The sequence below is a fragment of the Agelaius tricolor genome, unplaced genomic scaffold (genome assembly GCF_023055355.1).
Source record: "Agelaius tricolor isolate 1412-34295 unplaced genomic scaffold, bAgeTri1.0.p SCAF_19, whole genome shotgun sequence".
NCBI lineage: Eukaryota > Metazoa > Chordata > Aves > Passeriformes > Icteridae > Agelaius > Agelaius tricolor.
Window position 1 is genome coordinate 2,676,942 of NW_027269279.1, and position 27,474 is coordinate 2,704,415.

Consider the following 27,474-nt stretch of genomic DNA (forward strand, 5'->3'; position numbering starts at 1 on the left):
ACCGCCCCCCCTCCGGCGCTGCTGAGTCACGGCCCCTCCCGCGCGCCTGACGCGGGCTCGGCGGTTGCCATAGCGACCGCGCTTCTCGCGAGAGGTGGCGGAAGCGGCGCGCGGGCGGCGGGCGTCGCGCGGCCCCCGCGGCGGCCCCTGATTGGCGGGCGGCGGGCGGCGGCTCCCGGCGCGCGCCGCTCCCCCCGCCCCGCCCCTCCGGCGCGCGCGGCCGCGGCGCGAGCCGCCAAGATGGCGTCGGCCCTGGAGCAGTTCGTCAACAGCGTCCGGCAGCTCTCGGCCCAGGGTGAGGGGGACGGGGCCCGCCGGGGCCACCGGGAGGACGGGGCGGGCCCGCGGGGCCGAGGGAGGACGGCGAAGACCGAAGGAGCTCGTCAAACCGCGCGGGTGGCGGGGCGGCGGGCCGGGGCCTGGCCGCTCGCACGGCGCTCCCTCAGGCGCGGGTCCGGGGCGCTGCACCCCTAGCGCGGCGGGGCCCGGGCCGGGGTCAGTTCGAGGCAGCCCCGAAGGGTTCCCGGAGGTGTGACAGGGCACGGGGGACCGGCGGGGCTCTCACGGAGCTCCGTGGGTCTCCCAGGGGTGGTTTCGGTAGCGGAGCCCGCACCGGCGATCCTGCCAAAATCCGAGCCTTTAAAATAGGGGGAGGAGCGACTATCGCTAGGACTTTAAATGGGATTGTGCGGCCCAGCCTGTCACCTCCCTAAGGAACGGGCAGGTTGTGATGAGTGCGGTTTAAAATAAATTTCTGAATTGTCCCAGTGTCTGTGCTCTGCGTTTGCAAAGCAGAGCGTGGCCAGAGAGTCCCGCCCCACCACGGAACTGTGTGACAGATCTGAGACTGTACCCACGTGTCCACAGAGGGTTTTAATAATCACGCTTAGAATTCCTCCCTTTCACTGCCAAATTCCTAATTTTACTGTGTGTGGGCGCAGCGTTTCCTGGTTCTTGAACTTTCCCTCTCTGTTGATGCTCTGTGAAATGTGTTCTGACTCGTCTCTGCCTGGGATGTTTTCTCCCAGATCTGATCAAAAATTGATGTTTCCCACCATGGCCCCAGGTTTTATCTCTTGTAGTTCTTGGGTTGAGCTCCAACTTTCTCTTACTCTGGTTCCACTTAATAAATACAAAGTGTTTCTACTTTAGAGACAATTTATATCTGCAGGGCGTGGGTACAAACCCGATGGAAGATGGATCTTTGTTCTGTAGTTGATCTGGAGAAGTTTCTGTCACAGAGTTTTGGGGATGCAGAAGGCTCTGGTTTGCCTTGTGGAAGTTCTCCCATTAGGGATGAGCCAGGGAGATGCTCTCTGTGAGAAAGTCCCCAGCACAGTAAGGACATGGATTTGTTGGAGCAAGTCCAGATGAGGCCACCCAGATCGTTGGAGGGATGGAGCTTTGAGGAGAGGCTGTGAGAATCTGGATTGTTCAGCCTGGAAAAAAGAGGAGGCTCTGAGGTGGCCTAACTGTGACCTTCCAGGATCTGGAGGGAGCTACAGGAAAGATGAGGAGAGATTATTTATAAGGGACTAGAGGGACAGGAAAGGGGGAATGGCTTCATAGTAATGAGAGAATAGGTTTAGATTGGATATTAGGAAAGAATCCTTCCCTGTGAGGGTGGGCAGGCCCTGGCACAGAATTCCCAGAGAAGCTGTGGCTGCCCCTGGATCCCTGGAAGTGTCCAAGGCCAGGCTGGACGGGGCTTGGAGCCACCTGGGACAGTGGGAGTGTCCCTGCCCATGGCTGAGGTTTGGGATGAGATGATCTTTGAAGTTCCTTCCAACCCAAACCATTCTGGGATTCTGTGAAAGTCAATCCAGAGCCAGCAGCCTGATGAGAGCACTCAGAGCAATGTGTGTACTTCCTGACTGTCATTTGGCCACCTGGGAGGTGACAGGAAGGGACATTTAGTTGGGCCTGGTGCTGGAATTTCTGCTTGGACTGTAAATTGTTCAGTGTACGTGTTGGTAGAGGGATAGATCACAGAATCCCAGAATGGTTTGGCTTGGAAGAAACCTTAAAGGCCATTTCTTTTCAACCCTTGCCATGGACAGGGGCACCTTCCACTAGAACAGTTTGCTCAGAGTCTGTTTGGGGTTTGTTTTGTGTTGGGGTTTTAAGGGAATGCTAAGTGATAGAACTGTAGAAGGGCTGGATTTCTGGAACAGGGAGGACACCAGAATTAGGGTTTTGCAGTGCCTGAGCACCATGACCAAAGCACAGACAGATTTACAAGCCCCATTCCTTCCCATGCTTATGCCTTTTCAAAATTCCATAGGGAGGAGAATGGTTTAGGAGGCGTTTCTGGGCTCTGGTCCCCCATTTGGAATTTTTGATCCCTCTGGCACTCCAAAACTAACATTTCATTGCTAGAATTTCCCTGCTTTTCCTCTCTCAAAGGAAAAGGCCAGAGAGCTGAGGGTAGTGTAAATCTCTCTGAATGGAGGCACTATTCCTCATTTTATGGAGACTTTTGTTAAGGGTGAGAGAACGTCTGTTTTTTCTCTCTAATCTGCAAGGATTGAAAATTGAAACAATGCTCTGCTTTGAAACAATACTCTGCTTCAGAAGGACATAGTTTTAATTCATTCAGTTAATTGCCAGGGAGGAAGAGTTTGAAAGCAGTTCATGGGAATGAATCTGCTTTCTTTGTAAAGGTTTTGGGGCTTGCCATGCCTTCCTCATTCAAAGTAGTCACTTTTCATATAACATTGTAGTTTTAATTTTACAAAGTAAATTTAAGGACAGGTTTTTAAATATTTTTGTTGTAGGTACTTAATTGTAACTTTAATGTCTACTTCAAAAAAATGCTTATGAGCAGACCTGAAAGTTGGGTAGTGCTTGAGGACCAGCAAGGAACAAGCTCTGGTGTTTGTTTTATATTAAAAAAAATGTGGTGGGTAGAAAATTAATGCCTGTTTTATTAAAGAAAATTAAAACTTGGGGTGAATCTATTATTTCCTGCTGTTACATGAGGAAGCAGATTATAAAGAGGTGTGGGAATGGGTGAATGTTCTCTAATTAGGCTTTGACAACAATGCTTTTTATTTTTCAGGGCAAATGACCCAGCTTTGTGAACTGATCAATAAAAGTGGAGAGCTGCTAGCAAAAAATCTTTCCCATCTGGATACAGTGCTCGGTGCCCTGGATGTACAGGAACACTCACTAGGTGTTCTTGCTGTCTTGTAAGTGTTGCTTGCTTTTTAATGCTAAAAAGCATTATTATTAAATGCTTTTTAAATTAAATGCTAAACTTCAGGCAATGAGCTGAACTGTCAGACAGGCAAAGCCTTTTGTCCTGGCACTGGCACAAGTTCTTGGAGAAGCTGTGGCTGCCCCATCCCTGAGAGTGTCCAAGGGCAGCTTGGACAGGGCTTGGAGCACCCTGGGATTGTGTCCCTGCCCATGGCCTGGATTGGAGCTGGATGGGCTTTGAGGTCCCTTCCAACCCAAGCCATTCTGGGATTCCATGACAGGTGTTTTTCCATATGTGTTCAGCAAAAATATATAGAATGAGCTTTGCAAACTTTATTTCAGGGCATATTTTCACTGAGCTGTAAGCATGGAGCGAGATGTTTTATTCCAGTAAAAAACAGGCTTTTATCATGGGTCTTGGCTGTTTGTCTTAAGACAGCACTGAGGCTCTTGCTGCTGTCTGCAGTTTAAGATAAAATTGAATTGCTTTTGGGGGTGCTGAATTAAGGTAAAGATATTTAGTCCTGAAGTTCAAACTGGCTGTTTGAACTGACTTTAGGTGAACTATCTGCAGGTTTCACTGCTATTGTAAAATTCTCTTTTAAGGGAAAGATCAGAATTCTAGCACTTGTTCTGCTACTCTTTCAAAACAAAATACTGATAATACTGAAAATGATCTTTGCCATTGTGGTTTGCACTAAACTGAGAATTATGTTGTGCATAAAAAGGTGTTTTCAGATGTTATTGTGCAGATACTGGGGAAATCCTATGCCCTGTCTCATAAGCACTTTGGATTTGTTTGCAAGCACCTACATGCAGAGACTTAGCAATGAAAATGAATCTTTTTATGAACCTCCAAGCAATAAATGAAAAACCTTTTGTTTCTTTGTTTCAGGTTTGTGAAGTTTTCTATGCCCAGCATCCCTGACTTCGAAACGTTATTCTCACAGGTGCAGCTTTTTATTAGCACTTGCAATGGAGAACACATTAGATATGCAACAGACACTTGTAAGTTAAGCCTAATTCCAGACTTGATATATTTTTGGATAGTTTGGCAATACTGATTTTTCACTGAGGTGTTTTTCTTGTTTGTTTTTTACTGTGTTTAGTTGCTGGCCTGTGCCACCAGTTAACAAATGCCCTTGTGGAGAGAAAACAGGTGAGCAAGTTTCATCTAGTACAAATAAGTTACTCCATACCCAAGGCTTCAAGAGGGTGTTACCAGCCTCTTACTCCATAAAGATTTGCCACTAACTTCACATCAAGTATTTCTGTGCAGCTCTTTAGTTAGTAAGTTTACTGAAAGGTAATAAACCAGACTCAAAATTCTAAGATTTCTCTAAGGAAAACCCAAGGAAGATAATTTTGTGGGGAGAAAAGTCACCTATAAACATGTTCTCCCTCACAAAATAGGAGATCTGTAGTACCAAGAATGTTCTTCAGACAATGCATGGGTAGAGGAGGGAGCTGCAAGGGTTATTAGCCCTGGTGAGTCAGTGATTTTAGTTTCAGTGTTATTCTCACTGGTGTTACATAATGTTCTTAATGAAATGCCTTAAAACATGCAGGAAACTTGATTAAGAAATACTTGACCAGTGATTTTGTTGCTAAAATCCTGACTTTTCCAGGCCACTTTGGTGAAGTCTAGCCTGAGACAGACCAGATCTGATCTCTGCTTCTAAGTGGAGTGAAATGAGAACCTTGTCTTTAGTATTTGTTGGGAGTTTGGATGGAGTCATGGAATCAAGGAGGGTTTTTTATTGATACAGATTACTGTTTTCTTGGTGAGATTGGCTTTGTGGAGCAGAATTGAGGACTTTATCCAGAGAAATTGTATAGCCAAGGTTAATTTTATTTTCCAAGAGACTGCGAAATCCTACAAAAAAGGAACCTCAAGTTAACTATTACTTAATGGAACCTGTCAATTAGTGTTATTTTTCATTTGTAAGTGTCAACATAAGATCCAATGTGCTGCCATCTATGAGAAATTATCTGAAAGAGATGTAATTTCTGACAGCCCCTGCGAGGAATTAGCATTCTCAGACAAGCCATAGACAAGATGCAGATGAACACAAACCAGCTGACCTCAATACACGCAGATCTCTGCCAGGTAAGGGCATCAGAAGGGCTTTTTGTGAGAATAAAAGCTTATAAAATACCTATAAAATTTCAAGGAAATGCATGTTCGCATATTGTAGTGTAAGAATGGATTTTCAACTGAATTTTTGTTTGGTTTGTTTTTTTTCCAGCATTAAATAATATGATCTACTGAAACAAAATCCATATCTGATATACATATTAATTAATAATTTTAAATGTTCAGTGCATGTCCTCAGATCTTTGATTTTGCTGATGACTTCAGAAATTCCTTTGGCATCCCTTCTCTGTGGGCTGAAAGTCACACTGAACTTATCTTGGGGGGTATCAGTGTAATATCCAGCTACTGTCTGCTCAAGGCTGCTCAAGACAAAAGTCATGTTTGTCTAAGTGTCTTTGGCCTGGATTTGTATTTCTGTCTCATTCTTGCCTCCTGGGATTCAGGGTTGGACAGGAATGTTCAGAGCAACATTTAGTGCTGCCAGCACAGTAGTCTGGCAGTCCTGGAGTTTCAAACAGCTTTGTCAGAGTTTAATTTCTTTAGGAGTCAGATAATTTCATAACAGTTCATAATCTGTGTTAAAGATTTTCAACTTGTGTTACTCCACTACTGACATACCCTGTTTCTTAACTCATGGGAGAGTGATATTTATGCAGTAGTACTAACTAATTTAGTTTCAATTCCTTCTCATGGAAACTTGAATGGAAATGGCTAATTTATGAAAACTTGATTTATTTTCTTGTAGCTCTGTTTGTTAGCAAAATGCTTTAAACCTGCCCTCCCGTATCTAGATGTGGACATGATGGATATTTGTAAAGAGAATGGGGCATATGATGCGAAGCACTTTTTATGTTACTACTACTATGGTGGGATGATATACACTGGGCTAAAGAACTTTGAAAGAGCACTCTACTTTTATGAACAGGTAACTTGAAATGATAAGTCTGAAGTGTGATGTCTGGAAAGGCAAAAGTAGATGGGTAACAGTGCTGAGAAAACATAGCACCTTTGAACTGGCCCAAGCAGACTGTCCTTGGAGCTGTTTTCCTTTAAAAAAGTCTCTCACAGCCTTATTGCACCATAAAGCTGTGCACCTCAAAGAGTGATGCTAAATTTATCTCACTATAAATATTTTTCAGCTGCCTGCTTGAAAGTGCAGCACAGAAACAGGTCATGGGCTGACACACAGTTGTGTGTCCTTAAAAAATAGTCCAGTGGTTTTGCTAAGGCCTTTGCTACTCTTATGAGAGGAGTTAGACTTCTTCAATGCTGTTATAATATTTTGCTGGTTTTGCTTTATCTGGGAAGGAAACAAAAATAGTAAAATTGGGAAAATCTTGGCTATGAGAGAAACGCTGTGAAATGTGCAAAACAAATTGGTGCAGCATTTAATGAGGGTCAGCTCTTGAGTAGTTCCAGTATCATAATGAACTAAAATCCCTTTTCCCTATTCTGCAGACCTCTGATAATGTAACAGCTTTATAAAACCTCTTTGAGGGTCTGTGTAAATCCAGGTTCACAGGTAGCTACAGATGATTTCTGGTGCAACTTTAGATACATTCCAAGGAAGGAAGTTTTGATTCTATCTGAGCAGGTCTATTTTAAGACAGGCACCACTGGAATGTGATATGTTTTGAGTAGCTTGTATAAAATTTCCTTTCTTTTGCATATGTCTGGATAATTAATTTTGACAGAAGTTAGTTAAGCTTCAGCGCTCAAGGAGAATTTTATATGTCACTGTATCTTTTCTACATACAGCTTAAAATTGAGTTTTTTGTTCATGCAGTAACTACCAGGATCTACCAGTAAGCAGACTAAATTTCTGTTCCATTTCTTTCTTTCTTGCTTAGGCAATAACTACTCCAGCCATGGCAGTCAGTCATATTATGTTGGAATCATATAAAAAGTATATCCTAGTTTCTTTGATACTACTTGGTAAAGTTCAGCAGTTACCAAAATACACTTCCCAGATAGTTGGTAGATTCATTAAGGTAAGTATTGCAAATGCATCTAAATAATAGATTAATAAATCTGAATTTGTAAATGTGTAACAGTGGAAGGTGTCCCTGTCCATGGCAGGGGTTTGGAGTGAAATTAACTTGAAGATTCCTTCCAACCCAAACCATACAATCATCCTGTGATTGTGTGATGTCAGTGATACATGTTTTTAAAATCTGACAAAACTTCAGGGTTGAATAGTACTAATCAATATTCCTTTCACTGATACTGAACATCTCTTTATAGCTTTTTATGTTAAAATTTAAAAAATACTCAGATTTCAATTGGCTTTCAAGCTCCAGTGTCATTAGGAAAAGATTTGACCTGTAACTTCATCTGATTGAAGCACAAATTGCTAAACAGTTTACTCCCAAACCAGCTTTTTAAAGAGTAAAAGCTTCTGAAAAAACTGCGAGTTTGGAGTCTGTAAGCATTCAGATTAGGGGGTGTAGGGTGGGGGACAAAACTGCTACTGAGAGAGTTCTGATCCTAAGTAACACACTTCTAAACAGTTTGTTGATTTGTAACCAAGATTCTAGAGAGTTCCAAAATTCTTCTAACTTCAGAGATTAATAAACAAACTGAAAAGATTTTAAGGTAGTTTAGTGAACTGGTTTCACCCTCTGAGTCTCTGCTGTCGATGCTGTGACCCGATGTGGTCAGGGATGGATGTCTCAGAGGACAGAACGGGCAATACTTACCTCAAACTCAGCTGATCAGTTGAGAGAGTTTTTTTCACACTGCTGTAAGTAAAACTGTCACACAAAGGTCCTGGAATGATGCTTATTAAATGTTACACTGCAGTAATACAGATTTTAGTTATGGGGTCTGTCACTGCTGTAAAGCCACGTATGGGCACACTGGTTTTTTATGAGAAATGCCCAAGCTACTTCAATTTACTTCAATGCCTGCATGGCTTCTAATGTTGGAGCACTGAATAGGTTTTGTGAGGCTGGGTGAACACTGTGTTCTTCAAGGAGGGTTCTCATTTTTCTAATTGCAGCCTCTTAGCAATGCTTACCATGAATTAGCACAAGTTTATTCAACCAATAAACCCTCGGAGCTTCGAAATCTGGTGAACAAACACAGTGAAACTTTCACAAGAGATAACAATATGGGGCTGGTTAAGCAATGCTTGTCATCTCTCTACAAAAAGAATATTCAGAGGCTAACCAAGGTAAGAGAAACTGAGCAGTTTTCTTCTGAGAGTGTATTTCTGAAATATATTCAATTTAGAGCTAAATGATAACATAGTAATGTGGCAGAGAAATTACTTAAACTGAGATTTGTGTCTGAAACAAAGGAGAATGTCCTGTATAGGAAAACAAATCAGTTGGCTGCTTATGCATTATTTAAAAGGTGATTCAATCTGTTTGTCAGGGGGCTTTGCCCGTGAGGTTTTCGTAGATAATCAAAAAAGTGAGCGCTGCAACCCAGTGACCTTCATCCCTATTCAAAAAATAGGAAAACTGAACTTTACAGGCCACTTCATTAGAAAGGAGTGAGTGAATTGGACAGATTTGGAAATGTCTGAAATAAAAGGAAAACCAGAAGCACTGAAGTGATTTGCTCCTTCAGCTGAGAGATCAGATTAATCCTGAAAGGTGATTGGGGAAAGCAGTTTTTTTGCAAGCTCAAATGATATTTGCTGCAGTAAAAAAAAAATCTCATAAGGACCTTTATATATGCATCTCTTGAAGGAAATTCAAGGGGTGGAGAGTCACCTTTTTTGTGTAAAAAGGTGAGAGAAAGAGGTTGGACATGGTCAGGACTGTCTGGTGTAGAATGAGATTGCAGGAATCAGTAATGACTCCATACGTGCTCAGTATAACAAATTAATGTCTGGAGAAAGAACTGACTCACTCTCACGAGCCCTTCAGTAATTGTGTGTTCCACTTGTTCCTTCCCATCAGACTTCCACAGCCAGGTTACATAGGCCATGAAGCTTCAACAATAAAATCCTTAACATCCAGTTTTAACACTTGAAAACTTTGTACATTTCAGACGTTTTTAACATTGTCATTACAAGACATGGCAAGTCGAGTGCAGCTGTCGGGGCCCCAAGAAGCAGAAAAATACGTCCTCCACATGGTAAGGCCTCTGACTTGGGTAAGCCATCCCAAAATTAGTGTTTGGGTTGGCAGCACACATCCTGAGCAGGGTGGAGGAAATGCTGGCAGTTTGCTGTGGTGTTGAGACTGTTCTCAAAAAATCTAAAAAGCTGTTCTCCATGTCAGATAAGGCATGAATCGTGGATTTGGGAAGCTGTGGGAAATAAAAACAACCAAGTTAAAAACAATTCCGCAAAGAGTTACCTGAAATTCTGTTCTTTGTGATAACTTCCATTAAACCCTCTGTCATTTCAGATAGAAGATGGTGAAATCTTTGCAAGTATTAATCAGAAAGATGGTATGGTCTGTTTCCATGATAATCCTGAAAAATATAACAATCCAGCTATGCTTCATAACATTGATCAGGAGGTAAATCTTTTACTGCTTTTCGAATTCTTACCAAAGAACCTTAGTATGTAATCAGAGAGCTGCTGGCAGAAGCCAGTGTAGTAACTTAGATATAGAGAGTGAGGACTGTAAATCACTATTTGAGTATTTCACAGTATTTTCATCGGTTTTAGATTAATACTTTCTGTCAGTGTGTTCCCTGTTTTGTCCTGCACAGCTTGAGCTGTTTCAGGAGACTGGCTGCTTGCTGTTGGTGATGGGGAGATCCTTGAATGGATTGGAAAGATTGTTTTTAGAGTTTTAAACTTTAAGGGTCGCTTCCATTGGCTCTCAATAACCTGCCTGTAGGTAAAGGTGATTGAGCCTCGGGGGACTCTCTATCAATGGCCTTAAAAAGGGGTGTTAGGGGGACATGGATCAAAGAAGGGAATAAAAAATGGTCTGACACTTTTCTTCGGGAGGTGAGGGATGAGAACATTTTGATGTGGAACTTTAGTGGTGGCAAAAGTTATTAGTTCTACATGGCACAGCTATGAAATTTATTGAAGATCAGGTACAAGCTAGACACAGTAATCAATTTCATAAATATTTTTAAGATGCTGAAATGTATAGAGCTTGATGAACGACTGAAAGCCATGGATCAAGAGATCACTGTGAACCCTCAGTTTGTGCAGAAGGTAATGGATTTAATGTCTTGTAAGAGATTCATTCAGTGCAGTGAGTGTGTTGTACTGAGTGTCAGCATTTACAGTGTTGTCATTACACATTATTAATAATATGTGCATAAACATCATGACACATCGTAAAGATAATTTATTAATTTTGAAGGTGCTTTTCCCTAATTAATCCTGCAGTGATTTCAACCAGAAAATTAAGTGCATGTTATTTCATAGGCACTTTATTTTCCTGCCTGTTCACTTGAAAGAACTGTCATTGTCAAGCCTGCAGACCTGTTTCTGAACAGAACTAACTCTCTCCCTTTCAGAGTATGGGCTCTCAAGAAGATGACTCAGGGACCAAACCATCCAGTTATTCTTGAAATTAATGTTGCTCACCACTCCGCTTTCAAGTAAAAGCTTATGAAAGAATCACGCCTGGAGCAGGGCATTGAGGAGTTCCACAAAGAGAGCAGAGAGAACTGAGCTTTGCTTTTCACCTGGACATTAAGAAAATAAAAGAACACCCTCTCAGTACTGTATAATATCAGAAATATTCTCTGCAAAGAAAAAGGAAATCTCAAAAGAAACTTGAAAGTCTGTTGTGGATTTATTTATCTTCAGATTAACATTGTTAATGCATTAAATAATCTACCTTTTGTTTTAAAGGGTTTGAATGTTGCCGTGTTTCTGTAGCAGTCCTTCTCTTCTGCAAAAGAAAGTGTTATTCAGGGAAGAATACAAACTAGTGTTGGTTCACTGACAAGATAATTATTGGTTCATTATTCTGTATTTAAAGTTGGCTCAAAGTGCAGATTTATCATATGTGTGGTAGGGGCAGAGGGGTGGAGTTCAAGCAAATCATAATGTAGGGAATTTGCATATGCCCAATGTAGCTGGTGCTGTCTGTTAAATGAGGAAATAAGAACTGTTCTTCCCAAAAGGATGAGGCTATCAACATGTCCTTGTAAGGAAGTTTGCTGCACAGTAGGAATCATATATGGAAAACATACATGACAGCTGTTTATGATTTTAAGTTTCTGTTGCAAAATATCTGCTAATATTATTTGCTCTTAGATGGAACTTACTAGACCTAAACAAAAGGATATTTGGAAAACGTTGGTGTTCTGGAGGATTCTAGATAGGAAGTTGTTTACACTGAAAGAAATTTAAATGTTTGTTCCTGTGCAACTGGCATGAAGGTATTCAACAGGCTGATAGTTTCTTTGGTGGAAACCAGTATTTCTGCATGGAACATAAATAGAATTCTATACAGCTCTCAAAATGCAGGATTTTATTCAGATATAATGTGTTGGAATGGTACCTGGTTTTTAATTTACTATTTTAAACTTTGTTATTGGATTCTTTAAAGTGCTTCACCCCTTAAATCAACGGGTTGTTTAATTTTCTGTCGTTCTTGTGTATCTGAAGATTCTCACTGTTCAAACATCTTCCTGTCAGGCAGAAATAAACCTGTCATCAAGTCAGAAAATGAGAAGCTCAGCAGCCACTGCTTCCTACTGAACCACCTGACCAGGAGCTGCTTGCTCCTGCTACCCTGCCAGCTTTTTTCCAGGTGGGAGCTGAGCATTTCTGGCTCTTGCTGTGTGAAGTTTGTATGTATTGAGGTCACCTGTGGTTGAAAATATTCCATTTGTGCTTCCAGTGCTGATACAGAAGTGTTGGGATTTTCACTTAAAACCGGTGTCACAAGTTTAGCAGAGCCTCTGTGGCAGCAGGGTGCTGCTTTGTGGTGAACAGAGGTGTCCCAGGTTGTGGTTGGTGGTGAAGGATGTTTTTAAAAGTATAAAACAGCAGTTTAGTATTGAACACAGTGGAGGTCCACAGTGTGAGCAGCTCATCACTTCCTGCCTGAGAGAATTCCATTGGGACAACTTCTATATCTGATCTTTAAGCAAAATCTTGGGGCTTATCATAACTCACAAGTCTTGTGAGTTAACTAGAAGAGATCTATGATTTTGAAGGTTTTTATCCTAATTAATCCTGCAGTGATTTTAATGCTGAACATTGGCCATTTTCCCCTCTGATCCCATGGAAGTGTTAATGAGTAATTAGTGATGCTGTGGCTCGAGCCCAAAACAGGGTGTTTGTCACAGCCACATGTGGCACTCACAGAAGGGACTGCAAACACTGACCCCAAACCCCACCCATCCAGAAATGTGCCTGGCTCAACTCTCCTTGCCAGTGGCTCCCTTGCCAGGGGAGAAGGTATTCAGCATGCTGTCATGGAGTCAGAAATAAAACAAGAATGTCCATTTTTACTAGTTCCTGTTAGTGAGCATGGATTTACCTGCTGAGATCTGCAGGATGGTTTTCCAGCTGTGGAAATAGAAGCAAACTAATCTATGCAGCTGGTGAATAGCTTTAGATTTTTCTCTTATCTTGCCCAAAGTAGATAAAACAAATCCATGCTCACATCAAAAGGATGACAAAAATAGCTGTGTAATAGTTAAAAGTGATATATTCCATTACATATCTGATTTTTAAGAGGGCAAATGCTTTTAGAGAACTGCTGAGGTTCCTTTTCTGGCGTGGATAGTTGTGCTGTTAATGTCTGAATTCTGTTAGAAATTCGAAGTCAGGTCCCACCTGTAGAATCAGTAGATAAAGCATTCACCAAAAGTGCTCCAGGGAAGGGCTTTTAAGTCCTACTTTGATAAACACACATGGCCTGGCATCTGCACGTCTTGAGATAGCACTGAAATTAAGTCAGATTTTTAATGAAGCAGCTCCTGCCAAGTCTTGGAACTAATTGCCTGGGCTGTGGTCAGCTGAGAGGCTTCGAGAACACTCGGGCTTTCTGGTTTTAATTTGCATTTACTGCAGGGAAGGACTTCTGCTGAAATCTAGGAACACTGCGTGCTGTGCTGCTCCCAGCTTGGGCTCTCAGAGGTCCTGTGGCTGTTCCTTCCCAAGCTGCACGGTCACAAGATGTGCCCAGGGAATAGTGAGTGCATGCTTTGATATGTGACTTTGATTTTGATGCATTTTAATTAGCAAAGACACAAAATGCACTTCTGAAGGCAGTGTTAGATGTGCAGCTGCAGTTCCTAGCCACAGGAGGGGTCTCTAGGCCAGTCACAGTGAGAGTTTGAAATGTTTCTAAGAAGGAATGGTTGAAGCTGTTTGTGTCCAGCCCCCAGTGCTGGTTTTGTGCCACTGAGGAGCCCCAGTGTGTGACCATCACTCCATGGTGTAACCCCAGCTGCCTCCTCCTCCTCCTCAGCTCCCCTGAGTGTCCCACAGCCACAGCCCCGTGTTTGTGTTGTCACAGGCCATCTGTATAACCTAGGAAATGTTCTCCCTGTGGAGAGCTTAGTCCTGACAACTTGTTTAAATGTGCTATTGGAAAATAAAGATAACAAACCAGTCCTTCTTAGTTTGTCTTAAATGAGATTGTAGGTCTTTTGTATTTGGGGTTTCCTTAGTTTTTCTGGGGGGATCTCTTGTTCTGGTTGCTTTTCAGGAGGTGATTTTGGCTGACTGGGGAGGCTGCTGTGTGTGGCAGTGCCCTCTGCTCCAGAGGTGTTCAGGCCTCGCTGGTGGCTTCTCAGAGCTCTGCTGAGCAACTCCAAGTAGAAACAATCTTGCTTTAGTGTCTTTCTTGGGAAGTGCTGCTGCAGGTCCTTGTCTGAGATAGGCTTTGGGATTTTGGATGGAACACTTTTACTCTGAGCAACCTGGTCCAGTGAAGATGTCCCTGCCCACAGCAGGGGCTGGGAATGGGGTGGTCCATAAGGTCCTTCAAACCCAAACCATTCTGGGATTCATGTCTGAATCCCTGAGCTCGGTGTTTCTGTAATAATCCATCTTGCTGATCATCTGCCTATTGTTTTAATCAGAGACATAATTATTAGTCCATGTGTGGCTGTGCTTGGATCCAGAGGTGTGTCTTGTAGTGGTATCAGCAATAGCTGCTCTTTCTTGGGATTAAAGTTTACTCAGTTGAATAATCTATGCTGTTATCTACTTGAAAACTTACTACTTTTGTTCAGATTCAGGTATTTAAAGCTCTTTAAGGGGCAACTCCAAGGAGCAGGGAGGAATCTGGTACTTTATTATTTTGAAGCCTAACAGTTCATGAGGAACTTGGTTTAGCTTTCCGTCATAGATTCTTGGAGGTAAATAATCCTTTAATACTTAAACTTGATACCCTGAAGAGAAACAGGAGTAGTTTAATGGAAATGAAGAGCCTGAACAGGTTTAACTTGGGCGTTTGCTCCCCTGCCCTTCCCGGGCTGTACGTGCGCAAACACTTCCACGGAGCCGCTTTATAAATCGTTAAACGACAATATTTCGAAACCTTCATCTGCCATAATCTTACATTCTAAGCACTTTAAGGAATTAACACAGACGGTGGGTGCTGAGTCTCCGATGAAGAAATCGCGCCGAGCCTGCGGGGAACACGGCACCGCCCTGAGGCCAGGGCAAGTCCCGGGAAGGGGCTCTGCGGCAGCTGATGGCGAAGCTCGTTAACGCGGCATACTGCAACCCCGTCCCGGTCCCTGTCCCGGACCCGACCCCGATCCCCGTCCCGGTCCCGGTTCCTTCGGGGGCTCCGCCCGCGGCCACCCCGGCTCCCCTCCCAGAGCCAGCGGATCACGTGACCCACAGCGCGGTCCGTACCACCCCGCGGGGGAGCGCGGCCCGCTCCCCGTGTGGCACATGCGGGTCGCTGGCTGTCGCTCGTCCCTTCTCGTGTCCCCCGTGATCGGAGACCTCTGCTCCGCTCTGCGATGTGACAGCTGGGCAGGTGTAGCGCGGGAGGGGAGGATGCGTCTTCCAGACCTCCTCACACCCCACCTCCTTTGAGGTAATGGCTCCGCCCGGCCCCTGTGGACAGGGCGGCCCTGGGCCGAGCCACTGCGGCAGCCGGGGGGTGGTGGCTCCCCGGGAGAGCGGCGGGACGGCCAGCTCAGTCCCGCGGTACGAACGGGTTTCTTTTCTCTCTCTTTTTTACGTTGTTCTCCATCTTCTCGCTTCTCCGCAGCGGCGGCGGGCGCGCGGGCGGGGAGCTGTCTATGCCTGTCCCCCCCCAGCTGGCGGTGGGGGTGGTACGGCCTGTGGGTCAGTCGGTGTCAGGCGCCCGCGGACACGGGACGGGCCGGGGGAGCCGCGGTGAGCGGGGGCTCCGGGCACGGGAACCGGGGCCGGGCCGGGGGTGACGGGGCACGGGGAACCGGACACTGGACCCGGCGGGACAGGCCGGCCCGGGTCCGGCACGGCCTGAGGCGTTCGGGTCCGTGGGCGCTCAGCAGGGCCGGCCCGTTCCGGCCTGAGACTCCGGGCACGGAGGGCTGCTCTGTGCGAGCTCAGCCTTGATCCAGAGGAGGCCACCAAGCTGATCAGGGGGGAAGAGAACCTGTCCTTTGAGGAAAGGCTGGAATAATTGGGATTGTTCATCTAGAAAGGAGAAGGCTTCAGGGTGACCTAATTGTGCCCTTCTAGTACTTAAACAGAACTTACAGGAAAGATGGGAAAGGATATATACAGGGGTCTGGAGTGACAGGAGAGGGTGGAACAGCTTCAAATTGACAGCAGGGTTAGATAGGATGTTGGGAAGAAATTTGGCCTGTGAGAGTGGTGGGGCCCTAGCACAGGTTGTCCAGAGACGCTGTGGCTGCCCCTGGATCCCTGGAAGTGTCCAGCTCCAGGCTGGATGCGGCTTGAAGCAACCTGGTCTGGTGGAAGGTGTACCTGTCAGTGGCAGGGGGTTGTATTGGATGATTTTCAAGGTTGCTTCCAACCCAAACCATTCTGAGATTCCCTGAACCTGTTCCTGTGATACTGGAGGTATCTGGGCATGAGGGATTGGTCCAGCCCCATTCCCCCCGTGGGGCCTGAGGTGTCCTGGATCAGTGTCCAGCATCTGGGCATGGCAGGCTGGGTTGTTCAAGGCCATCCCATCAGCAAACAGAAGGTTGGTCCTGGATCGGTGGAATTCCCAGGGAGGTGTTGCAGTCACCATCCCTGGAGGTGTTCAAGGAAAGACTGGACATGGAGTGCTCTGGTCTGGGTGACAGGGTGGGGATTGGTCACAGGTTGGACTCGATGGTCTCAGTCTCAGGCTGAGCTTAAGTCCAGCTGCTCGTGGTGTGATGCAGAGCAGCAGTGGCAGCAGTGAGATCCCGTGGTGTCCCTGTGCTGACCGTGTCTCTGTCCCTGCTGCAGGAGGCCTGGCGGCTGCGCTGAGCCCTCACTATGAACGCCATCGTGGCCCTGTGCCATTTCTGTGAGCTGCACGGCCCTCGCACCCTGTTCTGCACCGAGGTGCTGCACTCGCCGCTCCCGCAGGGCGCTGGCAGCGGGGACATCTCCGGGCAGAACGAGCAGGCCGAGGAGGAGGAAGGGGGGATTCAGATGAGCAGCAGGATCCGCTCGCACAGCCCGGCCGAAGGCGCCAGCGCCGACTCCAGCAGCCCAGGGCCAAAGAAATCTGACATGTGTGAGGCAAGTGGGGAAATCGGTGTCCTTGGCTTGGCTAAAGGGCTCTGGGATTCTCTGATGTAAATTGACTTGTTTAGAGACAAATAAAAATGTGAACAGCACTGGTTTTGTATGTGTCAGTGCCAGAAGGTCTCCAAGTCCCCATAAACTGCAAGCTAGCCCTAACTCTAATCCTAATGATCCATGACAAGAGGATGAAGGAGGTGTTGAACACATACACCTTGACAGGACCCTGAGGTCTCTTTGAACTCTGTGATCTGTGATTCTCTTGTCTTTGAAATGCTTTCCTCATCCTTGAAGAGCGTTTGCTTTGTTAGATTAGGTCAGATAGTTTATTAATAGTAATTTTAAGAGCAGTATTGGTTAGGAAGCAAAAAAAATGCAAACACAATTAAAACAATAGGAAACATACATATTCTTAGTCATTCAGGGCTGTTCAGCCTGGAGAAGAGAAGACTGTACAGCAACCTTCCAGTGTCTGAAGGGGCCTGCAGGGAATCCAGAGGGGGACTGTTCATTGGAACTGCAGTGATTGGACAAGGGGTAGTGTGTTGAAACTGAAAGAGAGGAAATTTAGGTTAGATATACTAAAGAAATTGTTCCCTGTCAGCTTGGTGAGGCCCTGGCGCAGAGAAGCTGTGGCTGCCCCATCCCTGGAAGTGTCCAAGGCCAGGTTGGATGGGGCTTGGAGCCACCTGGGATAGTGGAAGTTGTCACTGCCCATGGCCGGGGGTGGAATGAGGTGATCTTTAAGGTCCCTTCCAACCCAAACAATTCTATGATTCTCATTCTTGTTTTCTATCAGTACTTCCTCTGATATATCTGTTATTTACTTTCCCTTCAGTTGTGGCCAGTTTTGCTTGGCCAGTTGGTTTCACAGCTGCTGTAACTGAACTTTACCAGCACCAAGTTCACAGTGGAATTAAATAGTGGAAAATGAGCATAAGATCAGAGAAAGTATATCAGAGTTTTGTGTGAGGAGCTGAGTTCAAATCCTGACCCTGACTCACCTTCCTTGTCTTCTGAGTCTTTGTGTTCCTGTCTGTGTGTGTAAATGACATTTTGCAGTGTTTTGGAGGGAACAGTCAGAGCTCTTTGGAAACCCGAGGTACCTGCACGCTCATTTATGGCTGGATTTGCTTTTCTGCCTTCAGGGCTGCCGCTCTCTTGCAGGAGGACACCCAGGGTATGTCAGCCACGACAAGGAGACCTCCATCAAGTACGTCAGCCACCAGCACCCCAACCACCCCCAGCTGTTCAGCATCGTGCGCCAGGCCTGCGTGCGCAGCCTCAGCTGTGAGGTACCTGCCTCGGGGCACAGGGAAATGCTTCAAACCCAAGATGTTCCATTGCTGCTCCTGCCTGCTCTGTGCAGACTGAAACATGGAGGGAGCCAGGGGGAAAGACACAGAAGTCTGTTTATTGCAGGATTGGTGGTATTTTTTGGCTTGATCTTTGATGACCTCAAGAGTTCCTTCTCACCTTGTGAGGCTAAAAATAGGCCCTCCTTGCTTTTTTCCTTGTGCTTATTATTTGTCATTGTAAGATAACTTGGTTTTTGTAAAGACCTCTGAATGTGGTGTTGAGTACCCTTTATAGACCATTAATATTCATCCTCTAATAGACACGAAGGAAAAACTTCACAGATTAATGAACATTTGTGTGTCAGAATCAGCAAAAGTCCTTCTGGATACTCAGTATTGTAGTTGAATGAGGCTGAATTCTTAAAATACAGTTAAATTGAAGGATTTGGAGTGTTTGTAGAATATCTCTGGAAGGCTTTGACCACACTTTTGGGATAGTATTGTAAAAAGGCTTCATTTATTCACCAAGTGGGTGTCAAAGTGCAGGGAGCTGTTTAGTTGGTTACTCTGTGATGTGTTTAATAACTTCGGTGTGTGTTCCTTCCCTTCAGGTCTGCCCAGGACGTGAAGGCCCTATTTTTTTTGGAGATGAGCAGCATGGTTTTGTGTTCAGCCACACCTTCTTTATCAAAGACAGCCTGGCCCGAGGTTTCCAGCGCTGGTACAGCATCATCACCATCATGATGGACCGGATTTACCTCATCAACTCCTGGCCTTTCTTGCTGGGAAAAATCAGAGGCATCATTGATGAGCTCCAGGGCAAAGCACTGAAGGTGGGTCAGTCCCTGTGACTCAGTGTCAGTGCAGCATCATGATCCCTGATTGACAGCTGAATAAAAAAGCTGATTCAGCTCTTGACAGAGTGGTCATGAAGATTGACACAAGGCTCAGGGTGGTCATGAAGATTGACACAAGGCTCCAGGGATGTTTATCCCCATCCCTGGAAGTGTTCATGGCCAGGTTGGACAGGGCTTGGAGCATCCTGATCTCATGGAAGGTGGCAGGTGCCTGTGGCAGGGGGGTTGGAACAAGTTGATCTTCCCAACCCAAACCATTCCAGGATTCAGTGTCTGGGGATGTAGGAGAGAAGGAACAGGAATTTGAAACACTCAGTGCTTTTCACAGGCCTTGTAGACAGCAGCTTTGTTACAAATGTAATTAAGTAAATCTGGGAAGGACAATGATTTTGGAGCACAAGTGTTACTTAATGATAGTTTCAGTCCATCTAAGAATAAGGTGTCCCTTCTTTCTCTCTGTTTGCCCATGACTGGACGAGCGTGTGTGACACACCCTTTTCACTTGGTATTTCTGGGGGGTTTTTTTGCCTGAGTTTTGCAAACACTGAACCTCTTTGAGTGTGTGAGCTGTTCCTGCTGTGTGTGCAGGTGTTTGAAGCAGAGCAGTTTGGGTGCCCCCAGCGTGCCCAGCGCATGAACACGGCCTTCACCCCCTTCCTGCACCAGCGCAACGGCAACGCCGCGCGCTCCCTGACCTCGCTGACCAACGACGAGAACCTCTGGGCCTGCCTGCACACCTCCTTCGCTTGGTAATGCACTGCTGGGCTCAGCCTGGGCAGCTCCCTCCTCAGGAGGATACTGCCTGAAACAGTGGGAATGGGATTTGAGTGTTTGGGTGGTTTTTTTTTTTTGAGGTAATACCCAGACTTTGCTAAGTAGCATCTGAATTGGAAGGCGCCAACACTGATGTCTTTAGGACAAAAAAGTGTCATTTTGCTGTGAGGTAATACTAATGGAAGCCATGGCTATGCAGATGGAAAGGTTTTGCAGTGGAAGAAAGGAATAAAAGATGCTCCTGCCCCCAGTGTGTTGCAGCTGGAATTCACAGGTCACAGACCATGGAGGTTCACCTGGCAGTGCCCCTGTGCTGGATCAGCAGCGTGGGAGATGCAGCCGTGGGGCTCTGAGAGAGTCCAGTTGCTCCAGTGCCTGCCTGGCTCAATAAACTTCCCTGGAAAGATGCCACAGGGAGGGTTGCAACACTGGCATGTGATTTGGGTGGGAGATAAGCATGCTGCACAAAGAAATTCAGAATGCTGGGGTCTGGGTGACTTTGTGTGGCAGGGATTGTAAGACGGGCCGATAGTCCCACACTGAGGAAAGCACAGGGATGAGCTGAAAGGTAGCACAAAGTGGTCAGTGCTTGGATGTTTTGTTTGACATCATGATATCAAGTTTCTTACTGGATTGTTGCACCTGGCAAGCTGCATGACTCTGCTTCTCTTCCTTTCAATGTCTCCAGGCTGCTGAAGGCTTGTGGTAGCCGGCTTACCGAGAAGCTTCTGGAGGGAGCACCCACAGAAGACACCCTCGTTCAGATGGAAAAACTTGCAGGTGAGACAGAGGTTTCCAGAGCTGCAAAAACCTTCTGAGAATGATTTGAATGATGAAACACTGAGTCCTTTGATCAGCATCTTAAGCACAGCCATTGCTCATCAGCTTCACCTTCCTGGTAGTCTCTCCCATCTGGAGATGGCTCTGACAGGAATGTGAAATCCAGGCACCTCAAAGGCTCTCTGCATGTGGTGTTTGTCACTTGAGCAGCAGAGTTGCATCATCAAGATTATTGTTCTCTGTGGCTGGGCTGGCCCTCCCAGTGAATCTTCAGCCAGAAGGATGTGCAGTCACAACATATGGATTTCTTGCTTCTTTTTCTACAAACTTTCTAAAAGTAAAGGATCATAGTTTATTTGGGTTTTTTTCCCTGTGTTGAACTATTTTATTAACCATGTAGACTAGAATCTAGAAAAGCTTTGTCCATAACCTTTAAAACAAGAATAGAGAACATAGCTGATCAAAAAATGTGACTTTCAGTTCTGTAGGGAATGAAAATTCCTTCTTGACCCTTGAATAGTTATTTTTTATCTGAATTAACACTTAAGTGTGTCTGTGCTGCTGCCAGTACTTTCAGTTACTGTGTTCTGAGCTCTCTCTTCCCACATACACCCAAAATCACATGGCTGCAGCATGTGAGCACTTTCCACTTTCCATTCCTAGAGAGCAGCAATTTTTATGACCAATCTCCCCCTCTGGTTTGTTTTTTTTTTAGATCTGAAAGAAGAGTCAGAAGGCTGGGACGGTTCTGAGGAAGAAGAGAAGCCTTCTTCCCAGCCAGATGTTGTGGAAGGGCAGGAACTGTCCAAAAGCTCCCCTGAAACCTCTCTGGTGCCAGATTGCAACAGCTGGAACGTGGCTCACAGAAGGTTGTCTGTGTTCCGCTCTCTCAGGCACATGAGACAGGTAACAAAGGCTGCAGAGTTCACAAGCTCTTTTCTCCTGATAACGTTTATTTTTTTAAAAGATACGTTTATTTCCTGCAATCTGCACATTCCCTGGTGCTGTGGTTCAGCACAGTGCCTGCCCAGCCAGGAACATGATGTGAATTGCATCTCTGGGCACGCTCCCTTCCTCACGTGGGCCTCTGGTGATCATCAGTCATGTGGGGTGGGGTCAGATGATTTCTCTCAAACTCTGCACTTTTCTTCTTCCCAAGGGCGGTGACAGTAATTTAATACAGAGGTTCTGCAGCTCCTGCAAAGCCAAGTAATATTTGCTTTTTAAAAAAGTGTTTCAGAGGGAAAAATAATTTACAAATAGAAAAAATTACTCTGTATGGTTCTTGCTTTTCTCCTGTGCTTCCTGTGACCTGGCTGAGGGGGAAGGTTCGTGTGTCCAAGGCTCATGTGCTAAATTTCCATGTCCGTTCCTGCTGTTCAGGTCTAGCCATTTTCCTACCTGTCACTCATGTTTTTAACAGGGCAAACTTGACATATCACTCATGTTTATAACCAGTGCAGAATGGTTTGGGTTTTTTTTTTCCCCAGGTTCTTGGGGCATCAGCATTCCGAATGCTGGCTTGGCATGTTCTGATGGGGAACCAGGTCATCTGGAAAGCTCAGGATATGGATCTTGTCCAGTCTGCCTTTGATGTCCTACGGGTAGAAACCTTTTCCTTTATTTCTTGGCTGCATATTTTAAATGTATTTCTTTAGTACTCCAGCCTTTATAATGATCTGCCCCAACATGTGATCTTGTGTAGAGTGTGTTCTAAATTATGTGGTTTTGAAAAAACAGCAACCAAAAAAAAACCCAAAAAACATGCACAAAACAGAATCCCCTCAACCTCTGGATATCTTGCTTGTCCTCAGCAACTGCAGGGGCTCTCAAGCTGAATGGGTTGCTTTGATTGCCCAGATGAGGAGCATCTGCCTAAGCAGTGCTCCATGTCTTAGCCTGGAAGCTGATCTCCAGGTTTAGCCCTGGGGGTCAGGGAGGGAATTGTAGTTGGTTGTTGAATTCCAGAGTTTCTCTTGGCTGGTTCCCCCTGCAGACGATGCTGCCCATCGGGTGTGTGCGCATCATCCCCTACAGCGAGCAGTACGAGGAGGCCTATCGCTGCAACTTCCTGGGCCTGAGCCCACACGTCCACATCCCTCCCCACATCCTGGCATCTGGTAAGAGCCTCTTGCAGAACCCTCTCCTCTCCCTAGTCATGTTAAAGAACACTACTTTTTTTTTTTTTTTTTAATAAGTATTGGCTGCATGAAATAAAGCCTGAACCACTTCGTTTTGGTTTCCCCATGTCTTTGCCTGCTCAGTGACTGAAAGATGTGACACCTTCTCTAGGCCAAGCAGGGTCTGTAGCTGTGTTTTAGAATCTGGGCTAGCACAGCTCATGCTCTTTTGGGCTCTTGTTGCTGCAGAGTTTGCAGTCCTTGTGGAAGTCCGTGCTGCCACCCGCTCCAGCCTCTACCCAACCCTGTTTGATGATGAGCAGTCCCTCAACAAGTACGAGTTCCTTGTCACCAGTGGGAGCCCCGTGGCAGCAGATCGAGGTGGGTGGTGGAAGCAGAAAGAGCCTCTGTCACTGAGATTAAAAGAGCATCTTGATCTTTAACTGGCCCTGAAGGAGGTTTGGGTAGAAGCCAGGTCAGTATTCAGCTGGGGTTCAGCTGCTTGAGGTGAGGTTCACCACAGATTGTTCAGTTATAAAAGATTTGCTCTACCAGATCAGCATTTTGCCTGTTAATTTTCATAAATGAGAAATAGATTCTGTAACATAGGTATAAGAAAAATTGTAGGGACATTCTGTAACCCACAGTGAACACTTTCAATCCTGAAATACTTGTGTGTTTATTTTGAGTAAGACTAACTTGTAAGGACCATGACATCACTGATTTTCCGTGTTCCACTTGGTAGTCAAATATCACTGATAGAGAAATACCCAGACTTTTCTATTTAATTTTACCTACTTCCTTCCAGCAGTGGAACACTTGCACCTAGAGGTGATTTGAGTCAGGTCCATCAGTCTGTCTTGTCTTTTCTGGGAAGTCTTAATTTAGATGAATTTGCCTCACTGAGTGTCTCAAAAGACACAGCACATGGCTCATCCTTCCTCTTGGTCCCTGAAGACAGAGATGCAAAGCAGAGACTTGCTGCTCCCTGCACAGTGCTCTTCCTGTTGTTGATCCCACATGTATAAATACACCAGTTTATTTTCCATCCAGTCAGTGGCATGTCCAGAAGCTTCTGCACAAAAATAGTCACTGCAAGGTCTTTTCCCCACCACAGCATCAAACTTACTAGGCCATGGACTGCTGGGAAAAAAGTCTCCTAGGAACTTCCAAAAAGTGGTCCAGGAATGCCTTGGGTTAGTTGCTGGTTTATTTTTTCACTGGGCATCCTGGAACTGCCCTTAACAAGAACATTAAATCAAGTATAAGTTGAGGGTTTATATTTTTATATGTATGTTTGTATATCATACAAAGGAGCATGAAGGTCTTTTCATAACCTTGTGTTTTTAATGATCTTTTGATAAAGGCACAACCAAAGCTAAGCAGGAGTTTAAAAGTGGGTCTGAAGAAAAAACAAAGACCCCTGAACCTGTTTGGATGTCCCAGGGTCCTTCACTAAACTCCATGTTGCTTCTTAGCTCAGATGTTTTTCTAATAAGATGACCTTTAGCTGCTCTTCCATGGAAATGAAATCCCAGCAGGCCACTGGGGGATGTAGTTAACAATTATTAGTCATAAAGGTGTAAGCAGTAACCTTTAGCTTGTGTGTCCTCTTTCTCACCCTTCCCCCTTTTTCTGATCCTGCAGTTGGCCCAACAATCTTGAACAAGATCGAAGCTGCCCTGACCAACCAGAACCTCTCTGTGGATGTTGTGGATCAGTGCCTTGTTTGCCTGAAGGAGGAGTGGATGAAGTAAGTACAGCTCCCTTGCTTTCAGAGGAGCAGCTTTGGCGCTGCTCCTGGAGCAGCAACAGCAGAGTGCAGGACACACTTCAGTCAGGTGAATTCTGCTGCAGTTCAGTTGGATTTACAGGAACAAATTAAGTCAGGAGTTAAGAATTTCCTACTCTAGTCCTCACTCTCTTTTTGGCTTTCAGCAGTTCTTAACCTTTATGCTTCAGTTCACACATCTGTAGGTTACCTGCATGACAACACCTGCCTGCCTCACCCAGGTTAGGAGGATTAAACCTGCAGATCCCTCTGTGCCTGTCAGTGTGGCCATGGCCCAGCACAGCTGACACCCAAACACATGCCCGGGTTCTGCCTTCAGGCTCTGCATTTCAGAGGTGCAGGTAGCTGTAAAGGAAGACCAGTCAGTCATGTGAATAAGTCATCAACATCATGACTTTGTGAATTTACCTGAAGGCAGAAGGGCACTGGATGTGTCTCCCAGTTGTCACAATTAATTGTTCTGCTTTCTGCTAGAATGAAAAAACCAAACTAGAAATATGCCCGTTATTACTGAAAATGAGTCATCTCCTTAAATAATCACCCTTCTCTATCAAAGCATGAGAATAGTTTCAATGAAACACTGGTTTGAAGCTTTTATTAACATTTAGTTGCAGTAGGTGCCAGGAGAAGCTCCAGCTCCTCTTTGTTCCCTGTTTGATGGCGTGTGAGTCCATTTGATAATGACAGGAATCTCTTGTTCCTGCAGTAAAGTGAAAGTCCTCTTTAAGTTCACTAAAGTGGACAGCAGACCCAAGGAGGATACCCAAAAACTGCTGAGCATTCTGGGAGCTGCAGAGGAGGACAATGTCAAACTTCTCAAGTTCTGGATGACCGGCCTGAGCAAGACCTACAAGTCCCACCTGATGTCAACAGTTCGCAGCCCGACGTCCTCAGAGTGCCGGAATTAAAGGTGCCCAACTCCCCTGCTGCCTTCAGAGAAGGGCAGGGACCCCTGGTTACCTCTGCTGAGCCTGCAGCTTGTGCTTTAGGTGGATAGTGAGGCTTCATCACTATTCTCCTGGTCCTCAAACCAACTTGAAGAGTGACTTGAGTCTTTTCTACTTGCTGTGAGACTGGACTAATAAGTGCTAATCCACAGTGCTGCTGTCTCCCCAGGAACTCAGCTCTCAATCTAGACGTGCACACTCAAGACTAAAACACAGCAACGCTCAAAGAATCAGCTAAATTAATTAAAATCTCATCCTGTCCTCATTAAGCATCATGGTGTGGCAGCAGGCCTCACCTTTAGGTTGCTTGGCAGGCCTGTGACAACATCCAGAACTCCTGGGAGTGCATATGGTTAATCTCACTGAAATCCCACATAAATCTCCTCAATGCCTGAGAGAACAAGAACCAAAAATAAGAGGCACGTCACAGGGTATGGATCACATGTAAATTATTTCAAACCACTTTGTGCTCAGATTTAAGAGACTATTTTCTGCTGTAGCATAAGTCAGGATATCCCATGGGAGTCCTGTCACTCCTCTTTATTTATTTATAATCTTAACTTGAGACGGTTTTAGCATTTGCTTTGGAAATCTTGTCTGGGAGGGCGAATTGTAAAATAAGAAGTCTCAAAATGCAGCCTGCTTGCCTCTCAGAGGGGAAAACACTTGCCTTGTTTTGCCTGTGGTTGCAGAACTTCCAGGTAATGAAGATAACCTTGCCAGGATAAGGTTCTCTTCTGTCTTTTTTAGCTTCCTAATAAAGCAGAAGAGATTCAACCTGTAGGTGCTCCCTTATATAACTCTATAGTAGCCATTTTTGCTTAATAGTTCCTGAAAACATTGGTGCATTTTTTAATTACCTAACCAGATATTCCTTAGCTGTTCTGTAAGGAATCTCTGTTTCTGTTGTGAAGTCTGGGGTTTATGTCTTTTCTTTTTGTTTTTCTGGATCATTATTGGGAACACTTGACATTACCACAGATGTTTTGAACAAGCTAAAGGCAGGTTTTATCCAGGTGACCTTCTACACTCATTCAAGCTCAGAGAGGATGTTCCAGCTTGTCACAAGTTCTGTTCTTATATATAAAATATGGAGGTTGATTTTTGTCTGGAACATCTGTAAAATGGAGACAGGCATTAAATCTCATAAGAGCTATTTTTGTAAAATGAACAAAGCCTGGTTTTGTGTTTATTTTCAGTGTGTGTTTGTATTGTGGTGGGGGAAAGCAGCAGCTGATCCACAAAATTCCTACATCCTTAGCCTAGATCTAATGTAGAGAATTTAATACTGATCTTTTCCTCTTATTTTTGTATTAGTTTCTTGTAGACTGACCTAGTAATCTTTATTTTAAAATTATTCTGGTCCAGTCCAGAGCTGTGTAACAGAGCAGGTGAGACATCATTTGACATTGAGACCTTCTTGATTGCCCAACTGGATTTGTCTTTTAAAAAAACAGCTCTCCCAAGAAATGCAGCATCAAAGCTAACCTAGTGCTTCCTTCCAGAACAGCAAAAGGGTTGGTCACAAGGTCGAGCCCGAGGCTGCTGCTTCTCCCTTGCTCCTGGTGAGTTGTGCAGGACGTTGATCCCTTTCCATCCTGACCTGATGGGCTCTCATGGACAAGCAGACTCGGTTTTGAGCCAGGGCAAGGAAACCACTAAAACTTATAAAAATGCCCACAGGAAAGAAGGGGGAAGAGCTGCCAAGTCAGTGAAGCTACACCCAGCTGTGCTTGCCTGCCAGAACACATCTGTACGTGGGATTACCAAACGATTGCCTGGGCAGGTTCCTGCAGCTCGCAGGTGAGGCCGCGGGTGCTCCCTTTGCCGTCAGTGAGGGCTGGAATGTGCACAACTTAATTAACAAAAAAATCATGTCTGCAGACATCTTTCAGCACCCTCCTTCCCTCCAAACGATACGCCTCGGAGACAAACTGATCGAGGCAGGATAATTCTTTATTCCACTGTGATTTCTGCCTGGCTGAACTGCGTGTAGCTGGGAGCGAGGTGGGAGCGGTGA

At 45.2% G+C, this 27,474-nt stretch overlaps 2 protein-coding genes across 8 annotated transcripts; both read left to right on the plus strand.

Annotated features, from left to right (window-relative positions):
- Nucleotides 1-147: 147 nt before the first annotated feature.
- COPS3 (COP9 signalosome subunit 3) lies at nucleotides 148-11,080 on the plus strand. 2 transcript variants are annotated; one of them, XM_071443860.1, is made up of 12 exons: nucleotides 148-295; nucleotides 3,062-3,191; nucleotides 4,097-4,209; nucleotides 4,311-4,360; nucleotides 5,219-5,311; nucleotides 6,045-6,224; nucleotides 7,150-7,290; nucleotides 8,301-8,474; nucleotides 9,302-9,388; nucleotides 9,664-9,777; nucleotides 10,353-10,433; nucleotides 10,742-11,080. In XM_071443860.1, exons 1-12 carry the CDS (start codon nucleotides 241-243, stop codon nucleotides 10,793-10,795), a joined length of 1,272 nt encoding a protein of 423 aa, XP_071299961.1. In that variant the 5' UTR covers nucleotides 148-240; the 3' UTR covers nucleotides 10,796-11,080. The 2 variants fall into 2 exon arrangements, with proteins under 2 accessions (XP_071299961.1, XP_071299962.1); XM_071443861.1 differs by lacking the exon at nucleotides 148-295 and adding an exon at nucleotides 355-495.
- FLCN (folliculin) lies at nucleotides 5,252-27,166 on the plus strand. Of its 6 annotated transcripts, XR_011681788.1 has the most exons (14): nucleotides 15,424-15,551; nucleotides 16,605-16,883; nucleotides 18,035-18,181; nucleotides 18,796-19,017; nucleotides 19,630-19,790; nucleotides 20,504-20,595; nucleotides 21,311-21,501; nucleotides 22,086-22,199; nucleotides 22,592-22,715; nucleotides 22,965-23,096; nucleotides 24,363-24,468; nucleotides 25,214-25,417; nucleotides 26,960-27,019; nucleotides 27,138-27,166. XR_011681788.1 is itself a non-coding variant. In XM_071443857.1 (12 exons), exons 2-12 carry the CDS (start codon nucleotides 16,635-16,637, stop codon nucleotides 25,413-25,415), a joined length of 1,740 nt encoding a protein of 579 aa, XP_071299958.1. In that variant the 5' UTR covers nucleotides 5,252-5,311; nucleotides 16,605-16,634; the 3' UTR covers nucleotides 25,416-26,646. The 6 variants fall into 6 exon arrangements, 5 of the variants coding, with proteins under 5 accessions (XP_071299958.1, XP_071299959.1, XP_071299955.1 ...); XM_071443857.1 differs by lacking the exons at nucleotides 15,424-15,551; nucleotides 26,960-27,019; nucleotides 27,138-27,166 and adding an exon at nucleotides 5,252-5,311 and having other exon boundaries at nucleotides 25,214-26,646; XM_071443858.1 differs by lacking the exons at nucleotides 15,424-15,551; nucleotides 26,960-27,019; nucleotides 27,138-27,166 and adding an exon at nucleotides 11,900-11,988 and having other exon boundaries at nucleotides 25,214-26,646.
- Nucleotides 27,167-27,474: the final 308 nt, after the last annotated feature.

Bases quoted from the DNA above. Each gene is read 5' to 3' on its own strand.
- COPS3 (XM_071443860.1), top strand. From the start codon at position 241: ATGGCGTCGGCCCTGGAGCAGTTCGTCAACAGCGTCCGGCAGCTCTCG. The intron at 4,361-5,218 runs GTGAGCAAGTTT...AATTTCTGACAG, and splicing joins CCCTTGTGGAGAGAAAACAG to CCCCTGCGAGGAATTAGCAT. The intron at 6,225-7,149 runs GTAACTTGAAAT...TTTCTTGCTTAG, and splicing joins CACTCTACTTTTATGAACAG to GCAATAACTACTCCAGCCAT.
- FLCN (XM_071443857.1), top strand. From the start codon at position 16,635: ATGAACGCCATCGTGGCCCTGTGCCATTTCTGTGAGCTGCACGGCCCT. The intron at 23,097-24,362 runs GTGGGTGGTGGA...CTGATCCTGCAG, and splicing joins CCCCGTGGCAGCAGATCGAG to TTGGCCCAACAATCTTGAAC. The intron at 24,469-25,213 runs GTAAGTACAGCT...TTGTTCCTGCAG, and splicing joins CTGAAGGAGGAGTGGATGAA to TAAAGTGAAAGTCCTCTTTA.